The sequence below is a fragment of the Montipora foliosa genome, chromosome 13 (assembly GCF_036669935.1).
Source record: "Montipora foliosa isolate CH-2021 chromosome 13, ASM3666993v2, whole genome shotgun sequence".
Lineage (NCBI taxonomy): Eukaryota > Metazoa > Cnidaria > Anthozoa > Scleractinia > Acroporidae > Montipora > Montipora foliosa.
The window spans coordinates 16,688,202-16,703,201 of NC_090881.1; the positions used below are offsets into that span (position 1 = coordinate 16,688,202).

The 15,000-nt window shown below is 38.4% G+C and overlaps 3 protein-coding genes across 3 annotated transcripts in view; 1 reads left to right on the top strand and 2 right to left on the bottom strand.

The window, feature by feature from the left end:
* Window positions 1-3,846: 3,846 nt before the first annotated feature.
* Window positions 3,847-6,621, bottom strand: LOC137982504 (adrenocorticotropic hormone receptor-like). The gene has a single exon (XM_068829598.1). It carries the CDS (start codon window positions 6,085-6,087, stop codon window positions 5,059-5,061), a length of 1,029 nt encoding a protein of 342 aa, XP_068685699.1. The 5' UTR covers window positions 6,088-6,621; the 3' UTR covers window positions 3,847-5,058.
* Window positions 6,622-9,495: 2,874 nt separating this feature from the next.
* On the bottom strand, window positions 9,496-11,081 carry LOC137982505 (adrenocorticotropic hormone receptor-like). Its single transcript, XM_068829599.1, has one exon. It carries the CDS (start codon window positions 10,936-10,938, stop codon window positions 9,952-9,954), a length of 987 nt encoding a protein of 328 aa, XP_068685700.1. The 5' UTR covers window positions 10,939-11,081; the 3' UTR covers window positions 9,496-9,951.
* A 3,698-nt stretch (window positions 11,082-14,779) lies between these two features.
* The window catches only part of LOC137983264 (adenosine receptor A2b-like), a 2,625-nt gene continuing 2,404 nt past the window's right edge, over window positions 14,780-15,000 (top strand). Inside the window, exon 1 of the mRNA XM_068830462.1 lies at window positions 14,780-14,937. The gene's annotated coding sequence lies outside the window, so the exon portion shown is untranslated. The remainder of the gene's footprint in view (window positions 14,938-15,000) is intronic.

A 15,000-nucleotide genomic window follows, 5' to 3' on the forward strand; every position in this document is an offset into this window, starting at 1 on the left:
AAATTTACGACATGAAAACAACATTAATTTTGAACCGCGAATATAAAAAGTTACCATCAGCGAAAAACACATTAAGAGATTTTTGCTACGTTCAATTTTGTTATTGTACTTTTGGCTCCACAAGTAAATCGCAAAATCGAAAGTGACATCGAATTCAGCGGGCGCCGTGATCAAGTTACCTCGGCGTGTTTACTCGCGAAACACTGAAGCATCTGTGGCAAGATACCGGGTTTTTGTTTTTGTTAGTTTTCTTTTTCTTTCAAGTGTTATAAAGTTCGACAAGAAATGTGCGAATTCAACACAAAGATCACAATCGCCCAACTCTTGAGGTTGACCATTGTTTCTGCAAAGTCAAAAATTTATTCTTCAAGTCGAGGTTATTTATCACCAGGTAATTCCATCGTTTTGGAAATAGCAGCTACTTTATTATTCATCAGCGTCACTATTTCTTGCTGATTTTGGGGCTTATTTTGTTGAAACTCAAGCACGCTTCCAACAGACCTGTATTTTCGTGAGTTATGGGCTGCTTACACTGCTCTACCACAAAACTCCTGCCGTATCACATTTCAACCCACGTATGCAAATTTGTTAAGCTCGAAAATTACACATGTTAAATTCTCAAAGGCTGGAAATCTCAGAAAAAACCTTTTCCAGCGAAAAATTTATTGAAGTAAACAACATATTTGCTATTAGTGGCAAAAAACTCTTCCTATTTCAATTGCGTGCGTGCAAGCAAGACACAATCTGTGTCACAATTAAAGTATATGCAATGAAATAATTTTCTGACATTTCACATCAAACCCTTTTCAAATCTTGACCATAAATAATGAAGCACAAAAGACACAACAAGCTTTCATTCAAATAATTCTTCATTGTTACATTTCCAATTTTTTTTTAGTTTTGCAGAGTTGAGTACAAAATATATGTAAATTGCCAGACAACTTAGATGTGACTTTAGTAAACACTGCGATGCATTCAAGGCGTTCGATTCCTACAATGTTTGTTAAATCCATAAAAAAATTAGCCATTTAACTTCAGTGTTGTATATAATACCAAGTTAGTAAATTATTAGAAGCAAAGCTCACTTGATATCCAACGGCGAAAAATGAAATTTTTGTCGGAGACCATTACTCGTCGCTTTAAGGATTCCAGATATTTATTTTTCACCGCCTGTCTTGTTCATCCAATTGACGTTCCATTCTTGAGCTCCATGAGGGTATATTTTGTTTAAAGATCCACTAAAACGCCATTCGCGTTACAATCACTTTCGACGCCATTGAAGGTTAACAACAATTAGTGAAATGTCCAATTGTTACCGGAACACTGTGCATAGTTGAGTACAAGTAGCCAGAGAACGGAGATCACAGATCCACTTAAGGTGTTCGATTACCTCTCTGTCTTTGTTGAACCCACAACTTACCAGAGACTTCCCATTTGGTTTCAGTGTTTTACATAACAACACACTTGGCTTGGCAAAATATTAAATATACAGCTCACTTTGATTTCGGCTCGACATGCGAAAGATTGTTGTCGAAGTCCATTACTCGTCGCTTTTAAGATTCCAGATATTTATTTTGCACCGCCTGTCTTGTTTATCCAATTGATGTACCATTCTTGAGCTCTATAAGGGTAAATTTTGTTTAAAGATGCACTAAAACGCCATTCGCGTTACAATGACTTTCGATGCCATTGCAGGTTAATTAAATGTTCTCCTGTGTGCACCAGAGAAATCTAAGCATTTCCCCAGCCCCCTCAAACCTAACAAAATACGCAAAGAAGACTCTATGCACAAAGACACCACTTAGCATGGGATTGACAGACAAGACTTTAACCGACACGGAAAAAATAAAAAAATAAAAAATAAAATAAATAAAAAGACTGAGAAATATAACGCAGATTCCGACTGGGTTTTCGCAACCCAGTAAAAATTCGAGTAATGCATGCGCCCGCAGCGCCAGAAGGAGAAAAAGTTTCTGTCCTTGAAGTTGTCCCAATTTCGTTGCCAGAGTTATCTTTCCCTTGCCAGTTACTAGGGTATCGTAGGCTCTGGAAACGTATGCCCATTTTTTTTTTTTTTTAACTTAAAGAGATGTAGTAATAACTGATGCCGGATTCGATCATTCTCGAAACTAAAAATTCGATTTCTCCTTCAAGAGTCGAACGTATGGCCTGTTTCCAAATTGCTTTTCGCTTTGCATTTGCCATTTTATCTTGTTTCGGAAAAATAATGCCTGTTTACCAATTCTTGTGTTAGGATTCCCGAATGATTTCCCGAAACTTCTGCTTTATTTGTACAAGACAACCAAGCCAGATGCTCACCACATTTATTAAATAATTAAAAAACTAATGGCAAACAAATCATTGGAGGTGACCGGTTGCCTTTTGCATTTTTAAACCGTTTATTCGTTTTGTTATGTATTTATTCCTTTTTCTTTTTTAAAAGTTGATATACTTTTTCACTGTAATAAAATCAATTTTCTTGGTTATAAGTGGTTTCAGGGGCAACCAAGGACCGCGTGTCTTAAAATTTGTCGGAATTACCCAAAATATTTTCGACAATCGGTGCTTTAAAAGCTCCTTTAGTAAGTTTGTAGCTGCCCTACAAAACATTTATCTCACGGTTCGGATGTTCTACGCGAATTGCAGGTCTATAGAAATTTCAAGGTGGCTTTTTTTTTTTTGTCACGTCCGAAAATTCTAGCAATCGCGACGGGTCTGATCAAAAGCTTAATTAACATTGTGTTATCGTTCTTTTTTCCCCCCGAAAATTTTAGGGGAAGTTTTCTTAAAGAGTGCTCCTCAAACAAACTCAGGCGAAAATGATAAGATTTGAAAAACTTCAAATTTTGTGCTATTTGCAATATCATGGCTCTTACTCAATTCCATTAAATTTTAGCGCTACGCACTCTTCAGATCCTTCACTACATTTCCGAAATATCTAGGAAACATGTTTCCAAAAATGTCCAAAACATTAGAGCGCCTCATAAGTCTGAGTTCGAATATTTGAAAATTCGAGCCCATCTTACTTCCGAACAACCGAAGTTACTCGCTTGATGCAAGCCGCTTGCTAGACACTCACACTAGGTTTCATAACACTTCTAAGAAAAACGTACTGAAAGCATGAATTCAAACTCCACTTGATCAAATATTTTAAGATTACGCCGTTGTATTATTAGGATGGGAAACAGGAAACGCATCTTTTCAACGAAAACAAAATCTTGTTAATAATCATGATCGATTTTCTTTGGGGCGGGAAATTCAGTATTGATTCTTTCAGTGCGCAATTAAGGAGGGCATTCCAGAAATCTCGAAAAAGCCCAGAGCTTTGAAAGGGAAAATATTGCTCCAAACCGTAAACGTTATAAAACGGGATACATAATACGATTTCTCGATCAGACCAGCCCGCAGAAAGCTTGAAAGCTTATTGGTGTATAGTGGTTCAAGTCGCATTTGAGAATGGATATTGTTAGGTGTCTTTTAAAGACACCTAACAATATCAGTAGTAAGTAATACTACTGGGCACGTTGCTCCATAAAATGTAGTGATAACTAATTCGCTTAGAAAATTGTCTAATATCCCCATTTCCAATTCATCGATTTACTACCGATCTACCATTGAAGAACTCAGAGATAAAATATCTTTTGTTCTTCTGATTGATTGACATAGGAAAATATGACAGAGAAAGAACAACATTGTTTCAAAATGAAAGAAAAATAGTCATAAAAGAGGGCAGCTTGATCGAAAATCGATAAACGTATTAGTATGTGTGTTTAAACAGGTAGCCCGCAAAAAAAACCAAAGCAATGTGAGGAGCAGTTGTAATTGTAAAGTTAAGTAAGAATCGTGGACTGAGCTTTACTAACCAGTGAAGATTTACAATGGATGAAGCAGCTAATTTATAGCTACTGGCAACTAAAAAGCACTGCACTTTTTTCAGGTTTTAACCAAAAAAAAAATCGTTGTTGACGCGGAGAAAGGTTTGGTGTTAATAATTTATTCGAACAAATTTGCAAGCATCTCGATAAGAACAAAATGGAGCTTCTCATTTTTGCCGCGTCGAATAGTACACGTTTCTCGTCACTATGAAAATCCTGTGTTGCCGTTTTTGCTATAGGTAAATACGAGGTTTCTTTTAATTTTCAAACAGTTCAAAGAAGGCTAAATTAAACATGAGATTGACAGCTGCTTGGCTGCATTAAGAACATTATTTACTGAATGAGCTGTTAAATTTTCCCCACTAAGAGGGATTTTGGCAGCATTTTAACAACATTGAGAAGATCTCCATAACCAAGCTTTGTTAGGTCTCTGCAGTGATCAATCCACCAGAAATTGATTACTGCGTCACACGACAATCTCTTATTTTAAAATAAGAACTCCATAACGTTTAATTTTCTCTACGAGGGTTTTCTCACGAAATGCATTTTGTTTTCCAATCACACTTGAAATAAGCTTCAACAACGTTGTCCTTACTTCAGTCAATAAGCAAAAAAGTGATAAGAGCTTTAATGTAAGTTTTGAGCCAGACTAATCAGTTCTTTGAGTGGGAAACATTAATTATCACCACCTTTGTTGCTTCTATTCTTCCGCGAAGATAGCTTTTACGTAAATGTGTTCCAGAAGAGGGCATTTTCCCTATCTTTTATTATGACTTTCAACATTAAGTCACTTGTGTTCAAGTTAAGAGCCGGAAGTACGCATAATTATTTCTGTGAAGAAAACGCAGATTGATTTTAAACTGATAGAATCTGCTTCATGCTCGCTTAACTTAATCTTATATAATATTCGGGGATTTACCTGTATATACCAAACAGAATAACTCCTGCTTGTGCAAAATGTTCAAATTAAAATTAGTGTTCTGAAGGTTGGCAGGGCCGTAGCCAGTTCGAAGCAAACCGAGCCACTTGTCTCAGTCATTTTTTGGTGAATTTTTAAAATAAAGCGTGATTCCGGTGTTCTCTCTTTAAAATGCGCTCATCATAAACACCTAAAATACCTGCGAAGAGAGTTTAACCATGGTTGGCGAGAAATTTACCCTGATATACTATGACCATCTCTAGGCTACGCTACGTTAAAGGAAGCATTTGTAAAGTTGAAACTGCTTCGTTGAAAGGCAGTTTTTCCTTTTACAGATTCACGTTTGACACCGAGACATTTCAAACACACATCTTTTGCTGCTGTTCGCATGTTCTTTATGCGCCACCAATACACTGCTGGATTGAATGAACTGTTTAAGAACACAAGAGTGGATGCGTATAAGTAGGCAGTCTTCACTTCCACAGTATAACCCTTCGTCTTGTTCAAAATTTTGACGCTCAAAAACGGGATATAACAGAAAACAAAGATTCCCACAATGTATACCATCGTGAGCGTGGACTTCTTGTAGCGATTTATCTTTAAAACTTGGCAGTTCACTGACCGAGATGATTCGGGGAGGTTGTTTTGATCGCTAATTTGCCTCTCGTGGTGACGAACACACTTTAGGATTCTCACGTAAGCTAGTAAAGTGAAAACTAAGCTGCTAAAAATCACAGGGAGGGAAATCATGTTGAAGATAACGTCGTTTGCGATCCAGAATCTTGACGCTGATATTAGGATGAAGAAGATCCAAACACAAGATGCAGCGATTAATATACGTTTTGTTGTGACAATCGCTCGGTATCGCAAATGAAGACTTAGTGCAAGATATCGTTCTATGGATATCCCGGTCATTGTAAGAACTGACGTACCCGCAGTTATATAGCCAAGAGATTCTGTCAGTATCCTGGTAGTACAGTACATACTAAAGCTGTTGTTAAGCTCGCCTATCTTGTGGATCACAAAACTTGGTTGCGCGATTAAACCTACGGTCAAATCACTGAGCGCTAGGCAGGACAGAAAAACGTTGGAGGGGGTGTGAAGTTCCCGCGTTTTCCAAACCGCAAGGATCACCACGGCGTTTCCAGTGATAGCAGTGATGGATGAAATGCCGTTGAGAATCGATGTTAGTATGTGCGCAGTAAAAAGATACTCTGTAAACTGAGTATTTGTTTCCAAGGTGGAACACTGAAAATTGATCGCGCTACTATTTAGAACGTTGCTGTTCGACATTGTAATTAAAACGACAAAATTTGCTTGCTATCCACACTTTTATTTCAACATTAGTAACCTCGCTAATACAAGAGGTAAACCGGATAACAGGTGTTCTCGCTAATAACAAGTTACGTTTATAACCCGCGATCTCGAGCAATATGACTTCGCACAACAACTGATTACCAAAATATAATGAAAGTGATAGTGGCTTTTGAGTGAAAGTAGTGTTGTTTGAACGAAGATTTAATCTGACTTTCAAATTTTTTGCTTAAAAGCACGAAATTGACCAAAACAAATGAAAATCCTTGTATTGTTTTATCTATTTTTTAATCTGAAGTCTAAATCGGTTATCCGTTTACTTGAATGCTTTTTTCTTTGCTGTGGACGTTATGTATCGTGCATCGATCTCCCGCCAAGTGAAACTGGCGCTTGAAAGGTTTGTGTGTCTCGATCTCCGTTTTTAATTAAAGACAACTTATTTGGTCCGAGTAGCTTTTAATTATTTTACCCAACTTTCATCTTTGTGCTATATCTTTAATTTTCATGATAAAAAGTCGCCATTTCTGGGGCGTTTGACAAAGTGTATACATGTATCAGTGCAGGTATACGCGGGATGTCTAACTCTAGAGTTGGGGCTTATTATTAGTTTTATTTAATTTGAGCCTACCACAATTGTGTGGTGTACACCTTATTCCAAAATGACCACCACTTTAAAATTCTTTTGTTTGCTTGCAAATTAGCCCTTGTTGCCTCGTTCAGGGTTAAATATTCTTTTGAATTTTAAGTTTAAGAACGAGGCAACGAGGCCTAATTTGCAAGCAAACAAAAGAATGCTAAAATAGCTTCCATCTTGGAATAAGGTGCATACTAAGTTCCCTCTACAAACTGAGTTGTTCTTCAGCGTATCGTGCAATAAGACGACCTTGCGAATAGTGTGAAAAGTTTCTCCAGGATGATTAACAAACTAATCTTGGTCAGGGAAATTGACTTTGCTGACTTAAGGCTTGGCCAAACTCTCGCAACATTTCAACGCAACATCTTGCAACATTGTTGCATGATGTTGCGACAGGTGTTGGATGCCCTGGCCAAACGCACGCAACATTGTCGATGTTTATGTGCCCCATGCCCCTGGCGCTCAACAAGTGGGCCAAGCGCATGCCCTAAAATTTTGGCTAATGCCAGCCTAAACTTTCTTATAAAATAAAAATGTATCGCACTTGTTTTTGTGTATAACAAGGCTTTTCGTATATTTTCAAAAGATAGGAGAAATAAGCTGGTGTCTTTTATCACATACAAACAATGTTCCACTTTTCAGCAAAAAGGGTACTTAATGTTGCGTTGGTAAAGTACTTGTAATATCACATAGCCATTTGTTTTCCTGGTAAATTCATTCTTTTATAGTATTATTAGTATTATGATTTTACATTTTCGCGAAAATTAATCTCCATCGATTTCATAGTTGGAAGAACTCATGTCATGTTTTAAGGTTTTTATTGCCGCTTCAAGCATGGATCGTAAAAAGCCTTTTTACGATCGATGCTTCACCGTGAAAACGGGCATCAGGCAAGCATGAACACAAGCTCAAAGATCAAAAATTTTCCTTTTCCTTGTGCTTGGGCATATGCTTACGTTCGCTTGCGTTGTGTGGAAAACGGGACGTAACGCAAGCTGAACGCAAGATGTCATGTTCGTCCAACGAAGAAGAACCCGTTCCAGATTCCACTCGCAGCCGAAGCGTTTAAGTTTTCAGTTGACACGAATCTCTTGTGATTGTATTCATCCTTGAGCTTGTTCTTGCGTCGTTAGTGAAAACTAGGCTCTACACGTTTTGAAGGGGGTAGTTTCTAAAGAAATTGTGGTGTTGCGTCAGTGGGGAAGTAGTGTACAAAAATTTGGTTTTATCAACGGAGTTTCGAGCGTTAGACCGTCGTCAGAGCGAATCCAAGGGCTAACGCTCGAAACGTCAGCTTTTAGAATCTCTGTACGGTGGCCAATTTACATTATCAAGTCCGTTGATAAAACCAAATTTTTCTTTACTTTTTGTGTTTAACTTCCTCCTCAACCCGTATTTGTTGAAAATGTTAAGCAGTTCTTCTACTGCTGATTCACGGAAAAAAAAAAAAGAAAATCCCACACTATCCTTCTCGAAAATTGCAACCACGCTACTTTGGCAACTGTGCACCTAATTTTAACAATAGCTTTATGTCACTGCTTAAATTGCCGTAGCATATAAGCTGTGAAACAATGTAAAATGTATATTTAACAATTATTCGCCGAAGGCGAAGTGATTATCGGTGAATATTCACCTGTGTATTTATATATACTAAATATAATTAGTATAAATACACAGGTGATTATACAAAATCGCGCGCTCTCATTGGCTCGCTATCTCGGAATAACAGACGATAATCCGCGACCTTGACGGACAAAATGGCTACCAGTAGTCGTTTTGCCACTGTAAGTGAAGATGATTTTCGCGTTAAAATGTTTTTTTTTTCTCTTTTTTGAAATAATCACCTGTGTATTTATACTAAAACAATTATTCGCCGAAGGCGAAGTGATTATCAGTGAATATTCACCTCGACTTCGTCTCGGTGAATATTAACCGATAATCACTTCGCCTTCGGCGAATAATTGTTAAATAAACACTGAACTTGTATACACGCTAACAATAGAGCAGTCGAACACTTGTCTTCCGCCAATGTGGCTCGTGTCATGTTCGTCCAATGAAGAAGAACCCATTCCAGATTCCACTCGCAGCCGAAGCGTTTAAGTTTTTAGTTGATTCGAATCTCTTGTGATTGTATTCATCCTTGAGCTTGTTCTTGCGTCGTTAGTGAAAACTAGGCTCTACACGCTTTGAAGGGGGTAGTTTCTAAAGAAATTGTGGTGTTGCGTCGGTGGGGAAGTAGTATACAAAAATTTGGCTATCAACGGAGTTTCGAGCGTTAGCCCTTCGTCAGAGCGAATCCAAGGCTAACGCTCGAAACGTCAGCTTTTAGAATCTCTGTACGGTGGCCAATTTACATTATCAAGTCCGTTGATAAAACCAAATTTGTCTTTACTTTTTGTGTTTAACTTCCTCCTCAACCCGTATTTGTTGAAAATGTTAAGCAGTTCTTCTACAGCTGATTCACGGGAAAAAAAGAAGAAAATCCCACACTATCCTTCTCGAAAATTGCAACCACGCTACTTTGGCAACTGTGCACCTAATTTTAACAATAGCTTTATGTCACTGCTTAAATTACTGTAGCATATAAGCTGTGAAACAATGTAAAATATATATTTAACAATTATTCGCCGAAGGCGAAGTAATTATCGGTATAATCTAAATATAATTGGTATAAATACACAGGTGATTATACAAATTCGCGCGCTCTCATTAGCTCGCTATCTCGGACTATCAGACGATAATCACCTCGACGGACAACATGGCTGCCAGTAGTCGTTTTGCCACTGTAAGTTGAAGATGATTTCGTGTTGAAATGTTTTTTTTTTTCTCTTTTTTTTTCACCGATAATCACTTCGCCTTCGGCGAATAATTTTAAATAAACACTGAACTTGTATACACGCTAACAATAGAGCAGTCGAACACCTGTCTCCTGCACAATGCTTGTGCAAAATGTTCAAATTAAAATTAGTGTTTTGAAGGTTGGCAGGGCAGGTTCGAAGAAAACCGAGCCACTTGTCTCAGTCATTTTTTCGTGAATTTTTAAAATAAAGCGTGATTCCGGTTTTCTCTTTAAAATGCGCTCATCATAAACACCTAAAATACCTGCGAAGAGAATTTAACCATGGTTGGCGAGAAATTTACCCTGGTATACTATGACCATCTCTAGGCTACACTACGTTAAAGGAAGCATTTGTAAAGTCGAAACTGCTTCATTGAAAGGCAGTTTTTCCTTTTACGGATTCACGTTTGACACCGAGACATTTCAAACACACATCTTTTGCTGCCGTTCGCATGTTCTTTATGCGCCACCAATACACTGCTGGATTGAATGAACTGTTTAAGAACACAAGAGTGGATGCGTACAAGTAGGCAGTCTTCACTTCCACAGTATAACCCTTCGTCTTGTTCAAAATTTTGACGCTCAAAAACGGGATATAACAGAAAACAAAGATTCCCACAATGTATACCATCGTGAGCGTGGACTTCTTGTAGCGATTTATCTTTAAAACTTGGCAGTTCACTGACCGAGATGATTCGGGGAGGTTGTTTTGATCGCTAATTTGCCTCTCGTGGCGACGAACACACTTTAGGCTTCTCACGTAAGCTAGTAAAGTGAAAACTAAGCTGCTAAAAATCACAGGGAGGGAAATCATGTTGAAGATAACGTCGTTTGCGATCCAGAATCTTGACGCTGATATTAGGATGAAGAAGATCCAAACACAAGATGCAGCGATTAATATACGTTTTGTTGTGACAATCGCTCGGTATCGCAAATGAAGACTTAGTGCAAGATATCGTTCTATGGATATCCCGGTCATTGTAAGAACTGACGTACCCGCAGTTATATAGCCAAAAGATTCTGTCAGTATCCTGGTAGTACAGTACATACTAAAGCTGTTGTTAAGCTCGCCTATCTTGTGGATCACAAAACTTGGTTGCGCGATTAAACCTACGGTCAAATCACTGAGCGCTAGGCAGGACAGCAAAACGTTGGAGGGGGTGTGAGGCTCCCGCGTTTTCCAAACCACAAGGATCACCACGGCGTTTCCAGTGATAGCAGTGATGGATGAAATACCGTTGAGAATCGATGTTAGTATGTGCGCAGTAAAAAGATACTCTGTAAACTGAGTATTTGTTTCCAAGGTGGAACACTGCAAATTGATCGCGCTACTATTTAGAACGTTGCTGTTCGACATTGTAATTAAAACGACCAAATTTGTTTGCTCTCCACACTTTTATTTCAACATTAGTAACCTCTCTAATACAAGAGGTAAACCGGATAACAGGTGTTCTAGCTAATAACAAGTTACGTTTATAACCCGCGATCTCGAGGAATATGACTTCGCGCAACAACTGATCACCAAAATATAATGAAAGTGATAGTGGCTTTTGAGTGAAAGTAGTGTTGTTTTAACGAAGATTTAATCTGGTTTTTATTGCCGCTTCAAGCATGGATCGTAAAAAGACTTTTTACGATCGATGCTTCACCGTGAAAACGGGAATGAGGCAAGCATAAACACAAGCTCAAAGATCAAAATTTTTCCTTTTCCTTGTGCTTGGGCATATGCTTACGTTCGCTTGCGTTGTGTGGAAAACGGGACGTAACGCAAGCTGAACGCAAGATGTCATGTTCGTCCAACGAAGAAGAACCCGTTCCAAATTCCACTCGCAGCCGAAGCGTTTAAGTTTTCAGTTGACACGAATCTCTTGTGCTTGTATTCCTCCTTGAGCTTGTTCTTGCGTCGTTAGTGAAAACTAGGCTCTACACGTTTTGAAGGGGGTAGTTTCTAAAGAAATTGTGGTTTTGCGTGGGTGGGGAAGTAGTATACAAAAATTTGGTTTTATCAACGGAGTTTAGAGCGTTAGCCCTTCGTCAGAGCGAATCCAAGGGCTAACGCTCGAAACGTCAGCTTTTAGAATCTCTGTACGGTGGCCAATTTACATTATCAAGTCCGTTGATAAAACCAAATTTGTCTTTACTTTTTGTGTTTAACTTCTTCCTCAACCCGTATTTGTTGAACATGTTAAGCAGTTCTTCTACTGCTAATTCACCGCGGAAAAAATAAGAAGAAAATCCCACACTATCCTTCTCGAAATTGCAATCACGCTGCTTTGGCAACTGTGCACCTAATTTTAACAATAGCTTTATGTCACTGCTTAAATTGCTGTAGCATATAAGCTGTGAAACAATGTAAAATATATATTTAACAATTATTCGCCGAAGGCGAAGTGATTATCGGTGAATATTGACCGAGACGAAGTCGTGGTGAATCCTCTCCGATAATCACTGAGCCTGAGGCGAATAATTGTTTTAGTATAAATACACAGGTGATTATTTCAAAAAGGAGAAAACAAAAAAAAAAAACATTTCAACGCGAAATCATCTTCACTTAGAGTGGCAGAACGACTACTGGCAGCCATTTTGTCCGTCGAGGGGATTATCGGCTGATAATCCGAGATAGCGTGCCAATGAGAGCGCGCGATTTTGTATAATCACCTGTGTATTTATACTAAATATAAATAAACACTGAACTTGTATACACGCTAACAATAGAGCGGTCGAACACTCGCCTCCCGCCAGTGTAGCTCGGGTTCAATTCCCCTTTCCGGGGTCATATGTGGGTCGAGTTTGTAGATGCTTCTCTCCTTGCTTTCTCCGGGTACTCTGGTTTTCCCCCATCCAGAAAAACCAACACTGCCAAATTCCAATTCGATCCAGAAAAGGAAAGACAAAGAAAAGAAAGGAACTTTATTTAAGTGTCTAGTCATTCTAGCGCTGAAGCACTGATTGGTGACACTGTAAATTGAAATTAACAATTACCACAAATCAAGTCAAATGTTGGTTTTTGAGGAGAGGGGAAACTTGAGTACCCGGACAAAAACCTCTCAGTGCAGACTAGATAACCAACAAACTCAACCCATTTATGACGCCGAGTCTAGGAATCGAAGCCGGCCGCATTGGTGGGAGGCGAGTGCTCTCACCACTGCGCCATTCCTGCACTCCTGTGCGCTCTTAAGGTGTTTCGTTGGTAAACGAGAAAAATACAGAGCTTTGGCAACGAACGGCTGGGCCACCAAAAACAAGGTGTAATGAGTGAAGAAAGCATGCTGCACATGCGGTATGCACATTGAAAAAAATAATTTACCTTCCTCTGCAAAAAAACAACAACAACGAAGCATAACCACATTTTATATTATACGTGCGTGTACAGTCGATAAGTAAGAAAGATTTCGCATTGCATCAGTACAGCAAACAGCAAACGTTGGACTTAAATTTGTTTTTTGTCAAAAATGGGACAAACTCTTTCGATCTTCCCAGATAAGTCGGGAAGAGGAAGGTTGGCTCTGCCAGCCGGCTCGAATTTCTTTGATTTGCGGCTCATCCGAAGAAATGGATGAATCAGTCCAGTCTCGATTTGTGCGCATGATCAATTGCCATGCGTCATCAATATTTTTTAAATTTACAACAGCGTGACAATTTTTAACTGTCTAAATTCCCATGAGTATTTCCTTTTTCCGTATGTCAGTTACAAAAACTAGTTTGCCAGAATTGAAAAACCTATTAATTTTTTCAGTAAAAATTGAAATGGAATTTTAAAAACTTGAGCTATCCTGAGTTTCGAAGGAAATCATTTGTTCGAGAGTTGTTCGAAATTATCCCTACTGTTTGTTTTGATTATGGGGTTTTGCGTTGCTAGTCAAGCGTGACTGACTCCCGAATACGTTTGACGACTTGCGCTTTCAAATTTATTCCAAACTTATAAAAGCGCCTTTGTCTGGAACGTAGTAGGACAGTAAAAAGATAGGAAAGTGCGATTAATTTCAGCCACGATGGTGGGAAGTAACTTTAAATGGTGACCGAGGGATTTCATGTGTCTACTTTTGGCGGGAACTTTGTTATTGATCCGGTCCGATCGAGGTTTGCCAACGGCCTTACTTATGTATGAGTGACAACTCGGGAAGTTGAGAAGTCGCTTAAATTCCATTCAATCAGGCAAATAGCCATACAAAAAGCGAGAAAGTCACCAGGACGATAAAGTACGCCTTTTTTATTGAGAACTTTTGCGTGTAAATATCTCTTTCAGTTTGCCATCGAGATTCCCATACAAATCCTTATAATTTTTTCCCGCCTCCGAGTCTGGGTCGCCTGTGTCATTAACATATAAATTAACTGCTCATTGAACAAACAATTTTTCTGTTTCCGAAAGTTATTAAATAACATATGATTAGGGAAACATTTACAAATGGTTTGATAGACACTCCAGCTGAGTCGTCTCAGTGGATGACAGCAAAAATATTCATTGACGTATTTGAGCTGCGGAAAAAAACGAAAAATATAAAATTGAACTTCTCCGAGAACATGAGCATGTAGCGTTGCTCGAACCAATCAAAGCATCCAGCCTAATTAACTTGATAAAATCTTGTCCTTTCGAGAGTTTGTAGAACTTGGGTCCATAGCATGATGTCTATGCACTCTGATGAAAGGAAATAAAAAAATAAAAGCACAATAGGGATTTATTTGAAGGTCATCGTGGTTACTGTGGAATCAACGTAACTTGTAAGAGAAGAAAATAACTGCGTTGCAAATCATGTCACAAGGTTGAAATTACGTTGGTCTTGAATTTTTGCTGGCTTTATAATTCAGGAGCAGTCATAAATATGGCGCTTTTTAGTTTAAATATGAAAATGCGTGGCTGATTCATTCAGTATTTGTCTTTCATATTGCCACAGTATTTGATATAGTTCAAAAAGTGTGCTTTTTTTTTCTGGCTTTGCGAGCAACACCACTAAAACGATCCAATTAGGAACGTATGCAATAAAGATTTTACTACTGCTTTTTTTCTTGGGATTTGTTTTAGCTATGACTGAGTGACACCTTGCCTTGTTTTTGCGCGAGTCTCGGCCAATGTAATAAAATCAAAATTATTCCCACTTGCTTTTATAACTAGCGACAGTTACTGTGAATTGACCGTAAAAGCATTTAGACATGCACCTAGCTTTTCGGTGATTTGAGACAGCAAATTAGCCTGTAAAAATTTGAAAGCTTGTATAAATCGTTCTTAAAACTGGTTTGGAGAAGATTCTCCTTGTGATGTTCAGAGCAAGATGTACATGTTAAAATATTGACTCGGCTACACCTTCCGGCGATACAAGCATCACCGTTGAGACTGAAAATTAAAGAAAAGCAAAAGCAAGTACGGATACATCGTTTTGTTATCTTAAGAAAACTTTAATTAATGTAATTGAAGGCAGATCAA

Excerpts from the sequence above, each read along its gene's own strand:
- LOC137982504 (XM_068829598.1), bottom strand. The coding sequence starts at position 6,087 with ATGTCGAACAGCAACGTTCTAAATAGTAGCGCGATCAATTTTCAGTGT.
- LOC137982505 (XM_068829599.1), bottom strand. The coding sequence starts at position 10,938 with ATGTCGAACAGCAACGTTCTAAATAGTAGCGCGATCAATTTGCAGTGT.